Source organism: Rattus norvegicus, chromosome 17 (genome assembly GCF_036323735.1).
Source record: "Rattus norvegicus strain BN/NHsdMcwi chromosome 17, GRCr8, whole genome shotgun sequence".
NCBI classification, from domain to species: Eukaryota; Metazoa; Chordata; class Mammalia; order Rodentia; family Muridae; genus Rattus; species Rattus norvegicus.
In genome coordinates, this window is record NC_086035.1 from 51,980,037 (window position 1) to 52,003,777 (window position 23,741).

The following is a 23,741-nucleotide window of genomic DNA, read 5'->3' on the forward strand; positions in this document are numbered from 1 at the left end:
AGTGTTGGGGTTAAAGGCTCGAGCCACCATGCCTTGCTCTCTGTTTTGGGTATGGAATCATCTTAACAGTAATAGATTTTAACCATTTGAATTTTTATAGTCTTGAAGTTATATTATTAAGTCTTGTGCTTATTTGGTTGCTAATGGGACAGACACTTGGTGTTTTGTTTGACTCATGTCTTCAGTGTAGAATTTTTCTCCTTAGGACTTTAGATCTTTGTAGTTCAGACTCTTGTTTTTGTTTGGCATTTGTTTTTGGGTTGTGGGGTTTTTTGTTTGTTTGTTTTTTGGGTTTTTTGTTTGTTTGTTTGTTTTTCCACTTTTAAAAAAATGTCTGGCTGGCCTGGAGCTTGAGATCCACCTGCCTTTGCCTCCTGAGTGTTGGAATTAAAAGCGTACACCACTATTTATTTTTGTTTTTTACTTGCTATGGATTTTTTAAATTTTTTGAGTCAAATCACTGTTTTCCCTTTATAAATTTTTAAAAAGTTGATCTCAAAAGATTTTGTCATAGAAATTGGTTTAGGTTATATGGAGAAGAACGAGAGAGTCTGGTTTGCCACCTTCTTTCTTCTAGCAGTGTTGCTATCAGAGTTTGGCTAATTTGAAGTGCTACATATAAAAACTCTGAGGAATATCTGTTTCTGTGTACTTTGTTCTCTGTCAACATATTATTTCATTGCTGCTACTTCAGTGTTTGTGTTTTAACCTTTAGATACCTGGTATATTGGCGCTCACTCTTAATTTCTATTAAAGGGTCAGGTTAATGGTATGAAAGTGAAGAGGTTTTTCTCTTTTGTTTACTGGTTTTGGGGTTTAACTCAAGAGTCGTACATGCTGGGCCATCCTCTTCCTACTGAACTCCAACCTCAGCCAAAGCCCTTTCTTAACACAAATCTGGGCCCAGTATTATACAGCTTTTCTTGAAAAAACAAAACAAAAACAACAGCAACAATAAAACCCTGGTCTGAATATTTATGTACATTCTCTGATTTTTATTATTAAAAGGTTCTCTTGGGTAACAGGTTTTTTTTTTTTTAATTTGGGGAATTTAAATTATCAATAACAACTTCAGATATAATTTGAAATTTACAACTCTTTGGGAATTAAAAGAAAAAGTTTAGCACTAACCAGGCTTATAATTCACTTGTAAATCTGTTATGGAGGGTTAGCCTTCATGGTGGCAGAGCAAAGGCATGGCAGCAGGAACAGCTGGGAACCAACTGTTTTATTTTTAAAACAAGGTCTCACTATGTAGCCCTGGCTGTCCTAGAACCAGACTAGCCTCAAATTCACAGAGATCCATCCATCTGCCTGTACATCCCAAGTATTGAGATGAAAAGTGAATTAATTGGTTTTAGTTATGTATATGGGCAAGAGAATAGTTGTGTGTCAATTGTTTGTGATTTTATTTGCTAAAAAGAAAACATCATTGTCCCCCTATCAGAATCAAATATTACAGAATTATGAGATTTCTTGCAGTACATAGTGATTTGATTTTCTTTTTAATTCACAATTTTGAAAGTTAGAGCTTATTTTTTTTTAAGTTTAAACTTTTGTTATTTGTATGTGTATCGTATGTGACATGTGCATGCCATGGTGCTGGTATGGGCACTAAAGACAGCCTTGAATGTTGCTTCTGACCTTGTTTTAGGCAAGTTCACTTAGTAATTCCAGTATAAACCCCAGAATAGCTGGCCCATGAGCTTTCATAGATTCTCCTGTCCCCAACTCCCCTCCCAGAATAGGATAATTGAGATTATAGACCTATGCTGCTGAGCCCAGCTTTGTGTGGATTTTTGGAATTTGCATCCAGGTTCTTACCCTTGCATGCCTAGCCCTGTTACCCATGAAGCCACCTTCCCAGCTCCCTAAACTTTATTTTTAAAAATAGTTTCATATTTGCAAAGATAAAAAGTTATCATTGAATCCCCATTTAACTTGTACTTTTTACATTTAATTAATATCAGTATACTACTATTAATTAAGATCTGCTCTTTACAGATTTCTGTGGGTTTTACTTAATTCTGTGTCACTTTTTTCTTAAAGTTTTTACTTAGTAGTTGAAAGATAATCTGTTTAGATGGACTTAAAGTATGACATATGATATACAGCCTTTACATGCTGCTTAAATCTTAAAATATGATCATAGTTCTATCATGTAATCAATTATTTAGGGTTTATATGACTGACCTTACCTTTTTTTTTTTTTCTTTAGTTTAAGAGGCAATATTTCTGTAAAAGCAGTTAAAAAAGAAGTAGAAAAGAAACTCCGGTGTCTGCTTGCTGATTTACCATTGCCCCCTGAGTTACCAGGAGGAGATGATCTTTCCAAGAGTCCAGAGGAGAAGAAAACAGCAACACAGTTACATAGCAAAAGAAGGCCTAAGTATGTGCTTGCTTTCTACTGGCACTTAAGTTGACTGGACACACCATATCCTGGATAATTATAAACTTAGAAAACATTAATATTTAAAATGAAAAGTGTATATTTATTTGAACATAAATATACAGATTGGTTCAGAGTTCTGAAACAAATATTCATGAAGGGTGGTACCTATTTGCAGTGACTAATAAAACCAAATTAAATTTTCTTACAGTTTGTAATTATTAATTTGGGAGTGTTGCTTGTGTCAAAGATATCAATCATTAAGATAGCTAATTAATATAAAAACACTGAAATTGAACGAAGTGGAGATAGCATTCAGTCCACTCAAACAAACTCAGTAGTGGATAGTGTTGTCCTTTGCTTTTAACTACTCATTTCTTCCATATGACTATGCATTTGTAATTTTCCAAGAGCTAGAATTTTTCAAAATGGAGTTGATGTAGCTTCATGTTAAATACCTGGTAGAGTTCTTTTTCTTGAAGGTAAGAAAAAAAATACTGGTGATTTTAAAAAATGTTTACTCAACAAAGGAAAAGTTTAAAACCTTTAGGATAGATCTGATTTAGAATTGCTCTTCAGATAGCATCTAATTTAAAAATATAAGATCATTTTCTATTATGAGAAGAAAATTTTAGTCTATCCTTGAATCCTTTTGCTATAATTCTTAAGTCTGTGTTGGCCCTGCTATTATATCTAAACATAACAAAAGATCATCTTTTTAAAGAATTTGACTTTTGACATATCTATAAATCTCTACCCAAGTATGGAATTCTGAGTTGTGATTTTACATAAATTAAGACTTTCTGTACTTGTTTGAATGAAAAATCTTAAGTATTTTTATGATGGTTTTATAATGCTATAAATCAATTTGTAAGAAATTTGTAGTCAGTTTCTTATGTTACTGTTTGCTACCTTGTACTATGTGTGTGCATGTGTGTGTGTGTACGTACATGCACATGTATATACACATACATATATAGGAAGAGAGAATCCTTGAATGAGAAATTTTGTGGAGACTAAGTAGAGATTCTTGATGGTTTCTACTAGTAATGTTGTTTCTACCTTCTTACTGAAAAGCTACATTCCTAAAAGCCTTTTAAGGAAATACTGTTGCTGCTTCTCTTTGAAGTTCTAATCTACTTAGAGTAAGTATTTAGAAATTATAGTTTACTTTTATGATAACTTGTAATATCAACTGACAGTAACTTGGTTTGCATGAATGTTCACAAATATACGTGAATAGGGTAAAATGGGCAGGATTGCTCTTGAATTGAATTGTTAAGCAGTTCATTCAGTTTGCTTGATTGTCTATAAAAACTTCAGAACTATATTTAATAGAATATGTGGGCCTCGCTATGGTGAAATCAAAGAAAAAGATATTGACTGGGGGAAACGCTGCGTGGATAAATTTGATATCATCGGAATTATTGGAGAAGGTACTTATGGACAAGTTTACAAAGCCAGGGACAAAGACACTGGTAAGAATGTTAAGTTTTGGATAGAATGTGCTTACTTTCTGTCCCCCTGCCCCAATGTATAGCTTTAAGAATTTCCAAAAGAAGTAAAACTTCTTTGTGCTGTGTTACTTAGTCTTAATTTTATTTGGTATGTGTGTTTTCTGTGTCTTTATATCAGTTTATGTGGTCACATAAAATTTTTCTTCAGTATTTGCGATATGCTATATGGCAGGTTTTAGTGGGATGTGTTTCTTTTGTGGTGAAAAACTGTTAATACCTAGGCTAAAGTAGTAGTAGTTTAGTTTTTCTTTTTGAGGCAAGGTATATTTATATATGTAGTCCAGACTGCTTTGAACTTTGCGACCCTCCTTCCTTACCTTCTTGAGGGCTGTTATTACAGACATGTGTCACAATGCTTGTCTTTAGGAGTAAGTGATTTTGTATTAAGAAGTGACAAAATTTTCTTTTGGCCGACTTTCTCCCTTGTATAGAAGTTACCCCTTGGATCAGATTCCAAAGCTTAAAATTTCAGAACATTACTTTTTCAGATCATACTTAAAAATGTGGGGGAAAGCTTTGAAATACCTCCTTTGAACTAGCAGTTGTATTAGAAGTCACACTACACAAGAATTCAGTCATTTAACTAAATATAATGCATAAAACTAGTTTCTCTGTCTCTCCCTCCTTGAGACAGGCCTGAAACTCAGATCCACTGCCTGCCTCTGCCTCCTGTGTGTTGGGATTAAAGGCATTCATTACTACTGCCTGGCAGAACTAGTGTTTTTAAACTTATACTGCCTTTATAACTTTCAGAAGCTTTAATGAAACATTTTATTATAGGAAAACACCATAAAAATGAACAAAAAGATTTTTAATGCTTAAGAGGATACATTTTTTTCTTAGAAAATTTGTAACATCAGTCTTTTTGTTTCCTTCCAAAGAACTAGAATGAATATGCCTTTATGAAATTTTTTTCCTTACACTGGCTGATGCTTAGCCTACTAAAGCTAAACATTTCTACAACACAAAACAGAAAACCCCCAAACTTCCAAAATGTAAACCATTTCTGGACCTAAGCTTAACCTGTAATAACTTTGTGTTTGTGTGTATTTCTGATTAATTATATTCTGTCTGATAAAAAATTTGCACATACCTAAGTTTTAATATCCTGCTTATATTGACCCTTCCCTCCTTCACACAGAAAAGAATGATAATAAACTCCCTCTTTACCATCCTTCTTGTCTGTATTAATGGACAGTATGAAACAATAAATACATACCCACCTCATCCTAACCAGTTGAATAGTGTTAAATGCAGTGAAATGCTTCAAAATTTACTTGAGGTTAATTCTTGAACTACAAGTATTATTTAGTGTATTACAAATGAAAATAGCTTGTGAATTATAATTTTGAAAGATAGGAACAGAAGTGATAAAAACATTTAAATTACGAAAAATGTCATTGTCTTTTGATAGCTAGTAACTTGATTTTATTTAACTAATAGGAGAAATGGTAGCCTTAAAGAAAGTACGTCTGGATAATGAAAAGGAGGGTTTCCCAATTACAGCAATTAGAGAAATTAAAATTCTTCGGCAACTTACCCATCAGAGTATCATCAATATGAAGGAAATAGTGACTGATAAAGAAGATGCTTTGGATTTTAAGAAAGACAAAGGTAAGCATGCAGATTTAGTATCCAAGTCTTTGAATTCATGATATTTCCAACTTGAAGAATTTGTTACTAGATGATGGTTATTTAAAGTACCAGGTAAATAAAAATGTTATCTAATGTCAACCCATTTTAAAATTTAGTAGAGTGAAAGAACTACGTTATTTACTTCAGTGGTTCTTGAGGTCCATGAGTCAGATAAGTCAAATGTACTTACCAGGGTTAGAACCAAGTATTGAATTTTTTTTGAGCTTTGATGTATGTACACGCGTGTGTCTGTTTGCGAGTGCGTGTGTGCATGTGTAATCTTTGTACTTTTAACTAACTGAGAAAAGATTAGAATATACTTACACTACATCTTTTACATTATAAACACAGAAATCTTTTAAGATGTGTGTGGTTTTGTATGTGTGCTTATATATGTGTGTGATATTTATGCTTGTGCACATGAACTGAGGCCAGAGGAGGAATCCTGTCCTGTTCCATTTCTCTCTGCTTTATTCCCTTGAGAGCAGGATCTTTATCAGTGAACCTGGCCTTATACTTGTGGTCAGCAGCTCCCTTGATCTTCCTGTCTCTACCTTTCCTTAGAGCTGGGGTTACAGATGCATATGGCCATTTACAGTTTTTGATGCATGTTCTGTGCCTTTGAACTTAAATCCCCATGCTTAGTCTGGGAACCAGCACCTCAGCCTCCCACTGGCACCTTTTGGGAGGCATGTACCATATTTCTTAAAGTATAGGAACAGCATTTTTTGAAATATTTTTTCAAATATAGATTGATATATGGTTGCTTTTAGCTAAAAAAAAAAAAAAATGCTAAGGAAAGTTTGACTTTCCTTAAAATTAGTTGCCATAGGGCTCACATTAAATCTAATGTGAAAGAGACCAAGTTGGAGTGGACCTTCATTTTTTGGTGTTGCTGTGGTAAAATACTCTGGCCAGAAAAGCATCTTAGAAATTGAGTTTATTTGGTTTACATTTTCCTCAGTCTATTACTGAGGGAAATCATGGCAGGAACTTGAGCAGGAACTCATAATAGAAACAGTACAGGAATGTTGCTTGTTGGCTTTCGTGCTAGCTCATGTTTAGGAAGTTACCTCATACAGCCCAGGACCACCTGCCTAGAGATGGTACTGTCACAGCGGGCTGGACCTACCTATGTTTGTCAGAAATAAAGGCAGTGCTCTGTATACATTTCTATAGGCCATCTCTCTGGTCTAGGCAGTTTCTTAATTGAATGTTTTCTCTTCTTGTGCAGCTGTGCTACATCAGTTTGACAATAAAAATCAATCATCACAGGTTACAACTGAAAATCATACTAAGTCCCTTTATAGGCTGCACACATACAGTCTTACTCTTCTGGGATGTGGTTTTAAATAATTGATAGGTCATATAGTAATTATGTTGTGTAAATCACCCTGTCTAAAAGTATTCTGTATACAGTGTAGAGCTGTTACCTCTCATGGTTTTTGTTTGTAAAACCCAATTTCTTATTACCTCAGCATTTGCCATGGTTTGGCATCTTAATTTTCTTTATTGCTTCTGAATGCATAATAGAAAAGAAAGTACTTACTGCTTGCCTTTAGTTAAAATGTCTCAGATTTGACTTACTGAACATTGTGACCTTATTAGTAAGACTTTTTACCTCTTCTGAGCCTGTTTCTTACCATTCTTAGAAGGATATTTTAGTAAAATTTAGTAAAATTGGGCTCAGGAACTTAGCCATGAAGTAGAGTCCAGTGTAATTTGTTTTGCCTTTATACCACTTTGCAGATTGATTAGTATGTTTACTCTTTCTCTAACATGCAAGTCTCCTGTTTTTATCTGTGGGGTCACTTCCCTGCTTGCTTCTTAAATTCCAATTTTGCTAGTTTTTATTATAAGCTAAGCTTCAGTTACATTAGTCTTTGGGGCTCACAAGTAGGCCGGGAAACTTTGATGGCTTCAGCTCATTAAATGTTATACTCCATGTTGAACTTCGCACGTACACGCGTGCGCACACAGACATACTGACCCACACCTCACACCAGTTCCTACAGATATGGAATTGAGATTTAAATGATGGACTTCTTGCTACTTAATATTACTTTATTCATTAGGTGAGGCCTAACCTATCTGGTAAGTATTTCCAATATCCATTAGATTGACACAATTTGAAGTAACTCCTCTACCAAAAAAAAGATTAAAAAAAACCCTTCTCAATAACTAAAAATAATTACTCAGCTTATTATTTTATTTACAAAGACATAAGCTGTACCTATTTTGTTGGCCCTACCAACCAGAGTCAGCCAGTACAGAAGTTGTTATGATGACTAGTTGCTGAGTGAATAAATGAGCTTTGCTTTATAGTACTGTCCAGACTTTGAAAGACTCTTCCACAGTCTTCTTGTAGTCTGTCCTTGTTTTGTGTTATTAAATTATAAATCCTCTGAAACCTCATTTTTTAAAATTCTTCTACAATGTACCCCATTTTACAAAACAAATTTTCATAGATTTTGATGCCCACTTCAAGATATCTTTTATTATTCAGATTAAAAGCATAAAATTGTACTTTAAAAAATAGTGTCTTGGTACTTGAAATTACTGACATTCATCATAAGACAGCCAAATTGTGCTGTCCAGCCATGGCGAGCTCCTCCAGCTATGGTGCTTTCGCTGCATTAGTGGCTTAAGTATTTAGGAAATATGAATACTCTTTATATTTGTAACTTTTCTTAAAAATCAAGGAAAGAAACTGGGTATGTAGTAGGGCATGCCTTTATTTCCAGCACTTAGGAAGCAGAGGCAGGCAGAGTATGAGACCATACTGGTCTACATAGTGAGTTCCAGGCCAGCCAGGATTATAAAATGAGTCTTTAAGCACCATAGATTGACTGGACAAAGGGATGATGTATATCTTGGTAGAATGTACAGTGTAAGGTTTCATTACACTACTCAGAAGGACAGCCTGAAAATATGACTTGTTTATTTCTTGAACTTTTCTTGAACTTACCATGACTGGTAAAGAGTTAATTGAAACAGGGGTTAAGGAAGGACTTCTGCTGAATATTCTCAAATACAGACCAACATGCCCAAATTGTTTCAATTTACGTAATGTATGTTCTTGCTGCTCCTATTTAACACCATACTGGTATTAGTCAGAGTAATTGCAGTAGAAAATGAAATAAGATAAGCAGACTAGAAAAGAAGCAAAATTTATAGACAAGGTACAGTGTATGCTCGTGCACATTATGGGCATGATAAAGATCATTAAACACAACCTATTATGTTCACAAGATAAAACATCTAAGAATAAGTTGACAGAAAATATAAGGTTTGTAAGTTGAAAGGTAAGAAACACTATTGAAAGAATATTAAAAAGACTTAATAGAAAATATTCCATTTTTAAAGATTAGAAGAATTAATCCTATTAAGGCAACACTCTCCTCAGTTTATCTTCATATTACAGCCCTTCTCAAAATTAGAGGTGGATTCTTTCGATTTTTTAACTTACATTTAAAAATTTAAGAATTAAATTTGTTTGTTGGGAGGAGGATGCCACTGTGTGTATTAGAGATCAGGGGATAAGTTGGTGATAGTAATTTCTCTCCTTATACCATATGGGTCCTGGAGAATCAAATTCCGGTTGTCAGGGCTTGGCATTGAGTGGCTTTACCTGCAGATCTGTTTTGTTATGCCATATGCATTTTTAAATACTGACAGGAAGATTCTAATATTTATATAAATACAAGATCTGGGATAGTGTATATCTGGTCATTGCTACTTTGTGAGTTCTTCTCAAACTTTATCCCACATGGTTTTACCTATCTGGTATAGGGAAAGGAGCGGATGAGGGGGAGGGAGAGAGAAGGAGAGAAAGATTCTTGAATCTAATCTTTTTCTTAATTCTTCTTTGAGCACAATTACTAACAAACTACAACCACCACCTACCTCATCCTTGGGGATCTAGCATTTATTTGCCCTCTGAAAAATTACCAGATTTCCAAATGTCACACAATCATAAAAAAGTGCTTAATATTCCTAGTTGACATCAAAAGCACAAATAGTAAAGGAAAAAAATAGTACATTAAGCTTCAACAGAATCAAGTTGGATACTATCAAGCAGTGAAGAGAGGCTGGGCGTGATGGTGAAACAGCGGAGTCTGATGGGACATGCACTAATCACAACACTGGAGATAGAGGCAGGCGGATCTGTCTATGTAATAACTTCCATACCAGCTGGGTCAGCCTGGCTGAGTGAGACCCTGTTTCCAAATAAATGAATGAATGAATGAAAGAAATGAAATGAAATGAAATGAAATGAAACACAAGTGCTTCAAAAATGAGTAAGTACATATCAAAAAATTAAATAAAAAGCTCCAGTTAACTTTTCACTAGCCGATGGTAATTAACCCACTAGAAGGAAAAGAGAGTCAGTGGTTGAAAAAATGACAAACAAATGAAGGAGGAAAGGTTTAATTAAAGCATTGGAATTCACTGGGCCTGGCAGCGCACACCTTTAATTCCAGCACTTGGGAGACTGAGGCAGGGGGGCCTCTTGAGTTCCAGGACAGCCTGGTCTACAGAGCGACTTCCAGGACAGTGGGGGTGGGCGGGAGGTGTTGGGGGTGCACTACACAGAGAAACCTGGTCTGGAAAAATAGGCACCTCAGAATACAGAAAAGTAGCCAACGCAAATAACACACCCTCTAGTGAAGAGACAAGAGGCTTCCTCTCTTTTTAGCTTTTTTCCAATCATTGTTTGTATATAACAAGTATATGTGTTAACTTTTTCTGAAATGAAGGACAAAATATGCTATCTTCTGCAAATAAATGTTTATATGCTTTATGTAGCCATTAAAAAAGTCAGTATTCTATAGTGCTATAATTTCAATGTATTTTATTCTCTTAGGGTTTTTTTACACAGGTGCATTTAGACTGTTGAATATTTGAAAAACATTAATATTTATAAATATTAATATTAATTTATTAATATTAATATTTATAAATATTAATATTAATTTATTAATATTAATATTTATATTAATAAAACAGAAGTTATATTTTGAATTTCACAGGATACTTTGTATCCTGTTTTACAAGTAGAGTTGCTTACTTAAATGATATATTGGACTCTTTTCATATTAATTTCAGACAGATCACTTTACAAACTTCAAAGTTTTATTCTCAGAATTTTATTTTGAGTACACACTTTACTGAAATGTAGTATACTGTTGATTTTTCATCTTTGTCCATCTACTAAGGAATATTTCCCTATTTTGAGATTATACATATTTTCATGCTTTTGACCTTTTTATAACTTTTTTCTTGTGCTGTGTATTTGATGTGTGTGCATATGTGTGTTGTGTATGTGTTTTGTATGCTCATGTATAACATGCTGGCTCATGCAAGTAGAGTCCAGACGTTGCTATTGAGTGTCCTTCTTGATGGCTTTCACCTTATATCTTGAGCTGTGGTCTCACACCTGAGCCCAGACTACTCATTTGTCTTGTTCAGTTTGCCTGCTTTCTCTGGGGACCATCTTTAGCAGTCCCAAAGGGCTAGCTAGGATTTTTGCTGGGTATCTGCCAAGCAGTTCTCATGCTTTTACAGTCATTGGTCTTATGACTGAGTAATCTACCCAGCCCCTTTACATTTCTTCAGGTTGCCGGCCAATTTCCATTTTCATAGGGATTGATTGAGCTGGTTAGTTTTTATCAATTTGACACAATCTAGGATCACAAGTAAGGAGGGAAACTCAAGAAAGAAAATATCTCCATAAGATGTCTTGTGGGCATGTCTCTGGGGCATTTTCTTGATTAAAAATTGATGTGGGAGGGCCCAGTCCACCTGGGCAGATGGTGCTGAGTTGCATAAGAAAGCAGATTGAGGTAGGCCTTTAATCCCAGCACTTAGGGAGGCAGGCAGGTAGATCTCTGAATTTGAGGCTAGCCTGGTTTCAAAATGACTTCCAGATTATAGCCAGGGCTAGACAGAAAATTTTCTTTACTTGAAAATCCTCTCTTCCCCATCCCAACCCCCCACAAAAGAAAAAAAAAAAAAGAAAAAAGAAAAAAGAAAAGAGAGGGACTACAAACAAACCACAGACTGAGTAAGCCACAAAAACCAAGCTACACATTAGTGTTATTACTCTGTGTTTTCTGCTCAGTTCCTGCCTCCAAGTTCCCACCTGAGTTCCTGCCTTGACTTCCCCTGTGATGGACTGTAACCTGGAGCCAAATAAACCCCTTCCTCAGTTTTCTTTAGGTCATAGTCGTTATCGCAGCAATAGAAATAGAAAGCAAACTAAGAAAGGATTAGAGCAGTTGTTTTGTGTGTCATTGTTATTTTTTCCCCATTGTTGTTTCTTAACTTTCATTTGCTCTGTCTTCTGAAGTTTATTTCATTTATTTATTTATTTCATTTATTTATTTACTTATTTATTTATTTATTTCATGTATGTGAGTACACTGTTGCGTCTTCAGACATACCAGAAGGGGGCACCGAATCCCATTTCATATTATTGTGAGCCACCATGTGGGTGCTGGGAATTGAACTCAGGACCTCTGGAAGAGCAGTCAGTGCTCTTAACCTCTGAACCATCTCTCCAGCCCCTGAAGTTTATTTCTTGCTTAGTACTTTTTGTGTGTGTGAGGTTGGAATCAATGGCCCCATCTTTTGAACATCTACAGCCTTCCCCTCCCTCCCAAAGTTACTGTGTTGCTTAGAATGGCCACTTTGGGCTTTGGATGGTCCTGCTCCCACCATCTGAGTGTCAGTTAGTATTGCAACTGGGCATCAGTCACAACACCTTGTTTTATGCTGTGCTAGAGGTTGGTCAGGAGTGTGGCCATGCATGCTTGTTCATAGGGGTAGTACTAATTGGACTCAGTTATTTAGAAACAAAGGTAAAGGCTTGAATTTAGGACAAGGATGTGAAGTGGATTTGGGAGGATGAGTTAAAGTGAGGACTGTGAATGAATGTAGTCTTAAGTACTGAAGAAAGAATAAAATACTGAGGGGGTGTGGATCGTTGATAGAAGTATTAATATAATACTATGAAGTGAAAATTATCTTAACCTTTAAAGAACGTTTACGGACAAGGTATGATACTTTGAACATAATAAACTTTTTTTTAACTTACTGTTCTAATTTGAACTTCCAGAGTTACAAGGTTATTTTTTATATTGCTTATAAACAATACAAGCAATCTACATACTAATAAGAGGAATAATGAATGTAAAAGTATCTTTCTGTTAAAAACATAAATTTAAGCAGAACTATTGAGAGCATTACTTAAAAAATTAGTAGGATATTGAACCTCCATAGATTTTTTTTTTTTTTTTTTTTTACTAATATGAATATTGGGGGCTGGTCACCAGGCTGGAGACTCTGATATAAAGCTATAAAGCTTTGGGTCCAAAAGCAGTCTGGAAATTGGTACTCCCCACCCTCTTTTGTATACACCAGTCTTTTTCCTTTTCTCTGTGATACTATAATCATACCACTTCTCCCTTCCCTTTCCTCCCTTCAAATTCCCCCATTATCCATCCCTCTTTGCTCTCTTTCAAATTTTTGGCTTTTTTATTAATAATTGTTCCATACAAATTCATATTCCTAAATACATAAGTATAACCTGCCCAGTCTGTGTGCTACTTATTTGTTTATGTTTTTAGAGCTGATTTTGGTTGAACCAGTTGGTGTGCTTTTCCTTGGTGAAGAATATTTCTCCAGCTCTTGTCATTCTTCAGTTGCTTGTAGTTGTTTTGTGTATGGTTGAGATCTGGATTTTTTTCCATCCATCTGAGCATGTGTGTTATTGTTCATGTGCAGCTCATGATGGTGAGGCTTATGTATATAACTTTTGACATTCCTAGCAGACACAGTCTCACAGCAAACTCGCTGCTCCTCTTAGTTTTACAGTCTTTCTGCCTCCTCTATCACAAGGATCCTTGACCCTTAGGGAGGTAGTCGTACTGTAAACGTATCTTGGGAACTGGAAATGACAATTTTGCATTGTGATTGGTGATGCTTTTCTGTAATGGTCTCCATGTGTTGCGACAAGAAGTTTCCTTGATAAGGGGTAAGAACTACACTTATCTATGGATATAAGAACAAGTATTTAAAATGTAGTTAGGCATTATGCTTGTTTATGAAAATGACATCTGTGGGTTATCGTCTAAGAACCATGACTTCACTAGCACCAGGTATGTTTGCTATACTTCCAGTATAAGGAATTAATTAAAGAAGTATTGATTACCAATAAGGTTGTGTATGCCACTATTGCACCCTTAGGGTTATAGTGCCATCCTGGTCTATGCTATGGTTCATAGATATTATAGAGGGTAGGACAGTTGGTTGCTTCTCTCCTTTGTAAGCTTGCATGATGTCTTTTGGTACCTGAAAGGTAGTCCTCAGCAAGGAGGCTCTATAAAGTCATCCAGCTTAGGGGAATGACTCCTGTTTCTGAAGAGGTTAGTCTGCACTGACTCAGGGTGTGTGTGTGTGTGTGTGTGTGTGTGTGTGTGTGTGTGTGTGTGTGTGTGTGTGTACCTGCTGCCTGCCTGCCAGTGTTTTTTCAGAGACAGACTAAGGGCAATAGCAGTAGCTTATAATGTTTTTGGAGTATCCTTTACAGCTCTGACCACTAGACAACTCAGAATGACTGGTGTCAGGAAGGGTTTATTAGGGGTTTGTGGCTCTTGCCAGCCTAGATGGGGAAATTTCATTTAAACTGCATCACCTTACATATATTATAGATATATATGTAATATATATATATTTAATAGATACTAGTATAATTCCTTATGACTTTCTAAGATATTCTTGTTTGTAATTTTACCATCTACAACCAAATTTCTCTATTTTTTTATTTAACAGCCCCTCCCCCACCCTTTTTGGATTTTTGAGACAGGGTCTCACCATGTAGTTCTGGCCATCTCAGAACTCAGGGGATCCACCTGCTTCTGCCTCAAATGCTGTGATGAAAGCGTGTACCACCACCTATATATTATCAATCTAAGGTCTATTGTTAATCAGGTAAACAAGAGTCATTTTATTGATAACTACAAAGAAACTTGGTGGGGCTTTTGTAAAGATTGTGATAAATCTACACATTAGCAAGGAAGAACTGATATCTAGTATGCTGAGCTTACTGTCTACATGCATGGGCCATATTTTTCTTCATTTGGATTTGTAGTTATTGCATTAGAATCTTGTAGTTTTTCCTCAGGGGTGTGTGTGTGTGTGTGTGTGTGTGTGTGTGTGTGTGTGTGTGTGAGAGAGAGAGAGAGAGAGAGAGAGAGAGAGAGAGAGAGAGAGAGAGAGAGATGAGGCTTCTCTGTGAGGCCTGTGCTGGAACTCCGTGGATCAGATTAGCATGGAAACCCTAGATCCACCTGCCTTTGCTTGCAGAGTGGGGGGATTAAAAGCGTGGGCCAACCATGCCCAGCTCATGTTTTTAGTTTCTAATTATTGTTGCTTATTGTTGGCATATAGGAAGAGGCCTATAGTTTTTAGTAATTGTTGAGGGGGGTGCTTCTCACTCATTATTACATCAAATATTTCATCTGTTTCTCTATTTTCTTCTTTTAAAGCCTTGAAAGAATGTTAGCATTTGTTACTGTTTTACGGTCCTTGGATGTTCTGCTTTGTTTGTATTCCTCCTACCCCATCATACACATTCATTTCTGAACATTTCTATTCACACATCTTTGTACGGAGTGTTTCCTTGGATGTATTTGGTATACTTGTTAAATCTTTTTTCCTTTTCTTAAAAAGTAGAAACACTTTGTTTTCTTTTGTTTTATAGGTGCTTTTTTTTTTTAGAACAAAACTTTTAGCATATACAACCAAGAAGAGTTGATACAGTTTGCTTCTACTTTCATTGATTCCAAAATTAATAGAATTTCTCATATATGTAAATATAAGATTCAAACTATAGGACCCTTTCTATGTTATAATAGGACAATAGTAAGCCCTCCTTTTTTCAAACACTTCAGTGACTTACAAAGTATTCTCATATGTGCTGACTTGATTTTGCACAAGAAATGAACACAAATGTCATTGTCTTAGGGTTTTATTGCTGTGAACAGACACCATGACCAATGTAAGTTTTATAAAGGACAACATTTAATTGGGACTGGCTTACAGGTTCAGAGGTTCAGTCCATTATTATCAAGGTGGGAGCATGGCAGTATCCAGGCAGGCATGGGGCAGGAGGAGCTGGGAGTTCTACATCTTCACCTGCAGGAAGCCAGGAGCAGACAGCATCCTCAGGCAGCTAGGAGGAGGGTCTCCAAGCCCACCCCCATAGTGACACACTTCCTCCAACAAGGCCACACCTTCTAATAGTGTCACTTCCCTGGGCCAAACATATGCAAACCATCACAGTCATCATTATCCATATCCCAAGGCAAGCAAAGAATATTAATCCAAGTGGTTTTTTTTTTTAATTGAGTATTTCTTATATACATTTCGAGCGTTATTCCCTTTCCCGGTTTCCGGGCAAACATCCCCCTCCCCCCTCCCCTTCCTTATGGGTGTTCCCCTCCCCATCCAACCCCCATTGCCGCCCTACCCCCAACAGTCTAGTTCACTGGGGGTTCAGTCTTAGCAGGACCCAGGGCTTCCCCTTCCACTGGTGCTCTTACTAGGCTATTCATTGCTACCTATGAGGTCAGAGTCCAAGGTCAGTCCATGTATAGTCTTTAGGTAGTGGCTTAGTCCTTGGAAGCTCTGGTTGCTTGTCATTGTTGTACATATGGGGTCTCGAGCCCCTTCAAGCTCTTCCAGTTCTTTCTCTGATTCCTTCAACGGGGGTCCTATTCTCAGTTCAGTGGTTTGCTGCTGGCATTCGCCTATGTATTTGCTGTATTCTGTCTGTGTCTCTCAGGAGCGATCTACATCCGGCTCCTGTCGGCCTGCACTTCTTTGCCTCATCCATCTTGTCTAATTGGGTGGCTGTATATGTATGGGCCACATGTGGGGCAGGCTCTGAATGGGTGTTCCTTCAGTCTCTGTTTTAATCTTTGCCTCTCCCTTCCCTGCCAAGGGTATTCTTGTTCCCCTTTTAAAGAAGGAGTGAAGCATTCACATTTTGATCATCCGTCTTGAGTTTCATTTGTTCTCGGGATCTAGGGTAATTCAAGCATTTGGGCTAATAGCCACTTATCAATGAGTGCATACCATGTATGTCTTTCTGTGATTGGGTTAGCTCACTCAGCATGATATTTTCCAGTTCCAACCACTTGCCTACGAATTTCATAAAGTCGTTGTTTTTGATAGCTGAGTAATATTCCATTGTGTAGATGTACCACATTTTCTGTATCCATTCCTCTGTTGAAGGGCATCTGGGTTCTTTTCAGCTTCTGGCTATTATAAATAAGGCTGCGATGAACATAGTGGAGCACGTGTCTTTTTTATATGTTGGGGCATCTTTTGGGTATATGCCCAAGAGAGGTATAGCTGGATCCTCAGGCAGTTCAATGTCCAATTTTCTGAGGAACCTCCAGACTGATTTCCAGAATGGTTGTACCAGTCTGCAACCCCACCAACAATGGAGGAGTGTTCCTCTTTCTCCGCATCCTCGCCAGCATCTGCTGTCACCTGAGTTTTTGATCTTAGCCATTCTCACTGGTGTGAGGTGAAATTTCAGGGTTGTTTTGATTTGCATTTCCCTTATGAATAAAGATGTTGAACATTTCTTTAGGTGTTTCTCAGCCATTCGGCATTCCTCAGCTGTGAATTCATCAAAGTGGTTTTAGATCAATCTTGGATACTGAAAAGACATTATCTCTGGTATAAAGTTCAAAATTGTCTTAATTCTTAGAACTTCTGTTTCTCTACATGTAGTGTCCATCTGTGCTTACATGTGCACTTGCTTGGTTCAGTAGGCGTTCTTAGCATATTCATCATAGCTTGTAAAAGTTCCTGATCAGACAACTCTAACACATTTATTGTATTTACTTCTGACTTTGATGCTTAATTGTATTTCTTGAGCCTATGTTTAATATGCCTCATACATTTTCTTTGAAGTTCTAAATAATACATTTATTATCACTGAGGTACATAGGTCCTTAGCATAAGCTTTTATGCTTACCTGCCTGTTTGTTTTGGCTATTTCTAGTATTTGTTATACTTGGCTAGTATTTGAGGCTAAAATTTCCTTTATCGTTTATGGTTAGTCTTCCTAGTTCATTGTTTTTCAGTTTTTTTGAATTTTTTTTTAAATAGGGCTTTAGATCTTTCTGATATACTCTGGTTTGTCAGCTACGAGCTTATTAATGATATGGAATGGGAGTAAGAGAACTACTATTTCTTTAATCGTTAGCAGGCTTATGCTCCAAGGTTGTGATGCTCATAGGTACTTTTTAACTGCATCTGGCTTTTCTCTCCTTTAATTGATATGGAAACCGAGTGTACGGAAGTTGAGGCTTGTTGGTTGAGCTCTGGGGAAAACTCTCTCTGAAGAACTAGCCTTGCTCTTAACAGGATGCCTTGGGTCAGTGATTTTCAACTTTCCCTTAGTGCTGTAACCTTTTAATATAATTCCTCATGTGGTGACTTCCAACCATACAATTGCTACCTCACAACTAATTTTGCTACTGTTATGAATCATAATAGTATTTATCTGTGTTTTCAAGTAGTCTTAGGCGACCTCTGTGAAAGGTTTGTCCAACTTCCAAAGGCGTTGTTACCACGGATTGAGAACCAATGTTTTGGACATATAGTTGACTCTTTTTCCTGATTTTACTGGAGACACAATATACATTTTTTTTCATGAGCATTTTAGCATAGGGCTTCTAGTAATAAAAATTTGTCTTCCAGTTTCTCTAACTTGGAAATGGTAGTCACATTTATTTGTCTTCTTACTAGTGTTTTGTGCTCTTGATGGCTGGTTAGGGGTGTTTCCCCCATTCTCTGCATAGGAACTTATTTTCAACGAATGCTTCTGTTTTTCTTTCTTAGCTCTGTACATTTGCTTTTTTGTGAGTGGATGTTCTTAGGATACTTTTTTCCTTGCTATGTCTGGGTAGGAGAAGCTCACCTTACTGAATGGAATGTATTTTTGTGTTCTGTCTCTTTATCTCCTTCTCTGTCTCTGTTTGGGGGGTAGGTAGATGTATGTGTGTTGTAGGTATTGGGTATGTTAAGTGTGTGTGTAAGCTAGAGGTCACTATCAGGTGTCTTCTTAAATTGTTCTCTAGTGTTTGAGACAGGATTTCTCATTGTCAGTCTGGCTGGCCAATGAGTCGGCCTCTCTCCAGTTTCCCAACACTGGTATAAAAGTCAGGGTGGCTGTGCCTTGCACAAATGTGCTGGGTATCTGGAATCATGTCCTCACGCTTGCCTGTCACCTGAGCTATCTCCCAGCATCACAGTCTCTTCTTCTATAAAAGTTTAGTGTGTATTTGGAATCTGTATTTCGATTTCTTGGATCACACTTTTTAATTATAGAAATAATTTACATTATAATTAAAAATGTTAAAAATAGGAATGTAGAACTTTTTTTTATATATCCCTTTTGTCTTTCAGATGCTTTCGCTGTTCTTAGTTATTTTCCTGTATGATATACATTGTAGAGAAAAAAACTTTCACTGATTGTACTTGTTACTTTTGTTGTGATAAAATACGGGACAAAACAAAGTTAGGGGAAAAAAGTTTATTTTGGCTTACAGTTCCTGAGAGAATGTGGTCCAACATGGTTGGGAAGGTATGACACGGCAATGAGGAAGCAGGGTGATCACATTTCATCCATATACTGGAAGTAGTGAGAGGGAATCAAAAGTGAAACCAGTCTAGAAACCTCAAAGCCTGCCTTTGTTGGTGTACTTACAAGATTCCACTCCTTTAAGATTCCATAACCTTCTCAAACAGTGCTATTAATTTGGCATCAATTGTTCCAGTACGTTTGCCTCTAGAGCCATTTTTATCATTTAAAGCACCACACTGATAATTTTAGAAGTTGGGCTTTTGCATAATTTACAGATTAATTTGGGAAGATTGGCATTTTTATTCCCGTGCCCTTTTTTGTCTATGTGGGTTTTTGGTCTTAAAAGGGAATTTTAAAAAAAATTTCCTTTTAATTTAATTAGCTATTATTAATGAGTTCTATTTTATCTTTTAACTGGTAGCCAATATTAAATGACTATTGTATGTTACACTATTTTTTTACATTTTTACTCTTTTTAATATTTTCCATTGAACTTTATGGTTTCCATCTTATCTCATTTCAGTTCTTAGGCTTCTCATTCATTTTACTTGATAGAAATAGGAGGCTTTCTATTTCAAATTAAAATGTTACCTAATGATTATGTTACAGAATGGAACAGATGAAATTAATCAATTTTAATAACCTCTAACTCAGTGTGTAGTAGGTAATTTCAATGTATAATCAATTATTATTAAATTGATTAAAGATTTTGTTTCTATATTTATGAGTGTGTGTGTGCACAAACGTGCATGTGGATGTTCATGGAAGGCAGAAGAGGATGTATTCCTTGGAGCTGTAATTATAAGTTATAAGCCACTTGAAATGAGTGCTAGGAATTGAACTCAGGTCTATAAGAGCAACAAGGACCCTTAACTGTTCAGCTCTGTCTAACCTATTATCATTTATTATTAGTACCAGTATTATATATCTTTGAGACAAAGTCTTCCTATATATAATTACCAGTTTGGCCTTGTATTTGAGATTTTCTTTCCATGCTTCATGCCTCTATACTTAATACCTAACTTAGTATATTACGGAGATAGTTTATATTTGTTTTATATTAAGTATTGGAAATCTGGTGCATGTTTTATACTTAAAACAATTTTGGACTAAGCCACAAGCACTCAGTAGCTACCAGTGGGTTCCTAGCCAACTCTGTGGGTTGTGCAATTGGAAATTAAACATATCTTATAAATATTTATATTATGTTTACCTCCCAATACCTGTGTTAATATTGTATAGTCTCTTGAAATCTTTTTGTTGAGATGCCATATCAACATTTGGAGTTGTAGTGAATTTAAGCATCTTTAATGTTGTTTTGGACACAGATTTTTTTTTTTTTTTAAGTATTGGAGGCTCCACTTAACCTGATATAGAGCTGTGGACTTGAACTTCTGATCCTTCTCCTTTTACCTTTAAAGTGCTAGGGTTACTTGCATTACACCATTGTGTCCATCTGACATTATTTCACTGTTCTGTCTCTAAGCATAACAAGACATAGAGCAAAGTATATTTTCAACAGTGTTTGGACAGTGATCAGATACAATTTCCTCAAGGTGAATTTTATAGTTATTTTGCCAAGTTAAGTGTCCATCCCTTTTCCCTTAGGCAAAATAATAAAACCTATCCACTAATTTTATTTTAATTAAAATTATGTAATATTTCTATTTTGATGTTTAATTCTTGTTACAATTTAGTTCTAGTCATTTGTATTTTGCTGTTACTGTAGTATTACTAAAACCTTTTTATTTGTGAGAGTGTGTACTCATGTGGAGGAGGCTAGAGGAGGATGAAGGCTGTTGTGCAGTCTTCATGTAATTTTTCCCAAGAGAGGTTTTCTTACCCTGAAGCTTGCCAATTAAGGTATGCTGGCTAGCCAGTGAGTGTTGAGAATTTGTTTGTTTTCACCCCCACACAGGTTGTAAACTCCCACAGCCATGGCCAGGTTCTACCTAGGTGCTGAGATGTGAGCTTTGGTTTTCAGGTTTATGCAGCATACACTTTTAGCCATTGGGCTATCTCCCAATTCTTAAAACCTCTTTTTGATGAATTATGGTTGTATGTATAGTCTTGCTTATTTGTGCATAGAAAAAGAAGGAAGACTTTTCTCTAATCCAATGATTTCCTCTGTATTCTTTTTAGTTTTTCAGGAAGATAGTCATTTCATCTACCAGTAGTAACCAGTTCCTGGGTATAACTTTTATTTTAAATTTTGCATATTAACATCTACACAAAATTAGTAACCATTAAGATTTTGTCTCAAATAATACCTAGCATTTTCTTGGTAAATATGCCCATGGTCCTTGTCTTCAGAGAGGTACTACAATAAATTTTTAGAAGATAACCTTTTTATTGTATCACTTTTGAAAGCTCTTTGCTCTGTTTAAAGTTAGGAGCTGATTGTGAATTGTGTTGGGTGTCTTCTTTGGCATAATATGGTTTTTCTCTTTTTCACAGATGGTGACATGTTAGTTTTCCTTTTTCTGTTCTGGGTTTTCAAGACAAGGCTGCTTTGTAGCTATGGCTTTCCTAGAACTCATGCTGTAAAGCTTTGCTTGATGTAATGTTTATTTATTTAGCTTTGGATTCAGTTTGTATAAGTTTTATTTAAGAGTTTCAAACATTAAACACTGGTTGTATAAAGTTGTAATTTTTATGCTTTCAAATATAGTCTTATATGAATGAATTTATTAATAGGAATCACCTAAAGAGGACTCTGGTCTATTTGGGCTCAGGCTCTTGTATTAAAAGCAGTACTTTGTACACCCTTTTGATATTCTTTGAAATTTTATTCAATTTCTTCTGAAAAACGATTTGTCTGATATAGGGAAGAATTTAATGCGATCAAAAACTATAAATAATGTGGAAATTAGTATGGGTGGTGATCTATATCAATGGCTCTCATTAGAAGAAAACTGTTTTCTTGAGACACATTTTTGATACTCAAGTTCTGGGAGAGTAAAGAAGTCTTACAAATAAATGACAAAGTAGTTCTTATCTTTAAGGGCCAATTCCTTTATACCAGCATTTTATCAAAGTCATTTGAACCTCTAGATAGATTGTAGGAATAAAAGCCTTTGATCTGTTAATCATTCTCATTCTCAGGTGCATTTTACCTGGTGTTTGAATATATGGACCATGATCTGATGGGACTGCTGGAGTCAGGCTTGGTTCATTTTAATGAAAACCATATAAAATCTTTTATGAGACAGCTCATGGAAGGCCTGGATTATTGTCATAAGAAGAACTTTTTGCACAGAGATATTAAATGTTCAAATATCCTTCTAAATAATAGGTATGGATATGAAATTTACATATTTAAAGTGTTAATGTAATATAGAACTTCCTATAAGTTCAGTTTATTGCTTCTAATTTCTTGGGTTTGGAACAATTGCTGCTACAGTTGTTCTCCAGTAGCTCCAGTAATGATTTCCAATGTACATATGTCCTTTTTGTTTGATATTCTTCCAGATAATTTGAAATGAATGACTCTCATAATGAATAATATGATTTGAGCTTTAAGTTATGTATAGATTTTACAAAAAAATTAAATTTTTTTTTTGAAATATAGGTGTTTGGCTTGCATGTGTGTCTGTGTACTATGGGTATAATGTCCCTGGAAGCTAGAAGAGGGTGTTTGATGCTTTCGAATTGGAGTTGTAGATGTTTATTAGCTACCAAATGAGTGCTGGGAATAGAACCTTGATTTTTCTGAAAGCACAGCCACCATTCTAAGCTTCTCAGCTATTTCTTTATCCTTATTCCTGCCTCCAAGCATTAGATTTTTTACATATATTTTATAACATGTATAAAAGGTTTATGGTAAATATTTTCAGAAACAGCATAATTCTAGTATTATTCTTGTATTTAGTACTATTTTTAAATTTTTAAATAAACATGCATCACCTATTTTTAAATGGTAGATAATAATTTTGTATACCCTAACCTTTCAAGATCTAGAGAGTTAAACATAAATTTCAAATAATGTGATTTAATTCTAGAGCACTATTTGAATACTCCTAGATCTAGGTGTCACTTGAAGTACTTTCTTAAGTAAGAACTGAAGTGGCACCTGAGGTACCGTTACACTAGTACGTTAGTGTGTTGGATCTTCACGACAATATAGTCCCTCCAATAGTTTTGATTTATATCCAGCTGAATCTGAAGATCAAGAATGTATAGATATGGATGATTGAATAGGCCCATAACAAGAAACTATCCAAAGCAAACTAATAGTTACCTTGTAAAGTTTCCCACTAGTTAACCTTGCCTGAAGTATAGCAATACAAGGAATTATGTGTGCTTTTGTTATTAATGTGTTTTCATTGAGTCCTTGGAATAGACTAATGTTTTTTTTATTTTGTCTTATTTCTACCAGAGGACAGATAAAACTTGCAGATTTTGGACTTGCTCGTTTATATAGCTCAGAAGAAAGGTAAGAGTACCTTGAAACAAATTACTGTAAGCACTAAATTCAGTTTTAAAAGCTGTATTTAGAATATAAATTTTTTAAATTTTATGTGTATGAGTC

The 23,741-nt window shown here is 35.7% G+C and overlaps 1 protein-coding gene across 8 annotated transcripts in view; it reads left to right on the forward strand.

Annotated features, from left to right (window-relative positions):
• The window catches only part of Cdk13 (cyclin-dependent kinase 13), a 94,244-nt gene that overhangs the window by 34,062 nt on the left and 36,441 nt on the right, over window positions 1–23,741 (forward strand). For 7 of the 8 annotated variants that reach the window (XM_039095721.2, XM_039095722.2, XM_039095724.2 and 4 more), the window contains exons 3-7: window positions 2,219–2,389; window positions 3,728–3,867; window positions 5,350–5,520; window positions 22,316–22,505; window positions 23,589–23,645. In XM_039095721.2, the coding sequence (XP_038951649.1) occupies window positions 2,219–2,389; window positions 3,728–3,867; window positions 5,350–5,520; window positions 22,316–22,505; window positions 23,589–23,645 (729 nt within the window). Of the gene's footprint in view, window positions 1–2,218; window positions 2,390–3,727; window positions 3,868–5,349; window positions 5,521–14,376; window positions 21,487–22,315; window positions 22,506–23,588; window positions 23,646–23,741 lie in introns of those variants that run through there. The other variant, XM_039095725.2, reaches the window with a different exon arrangement.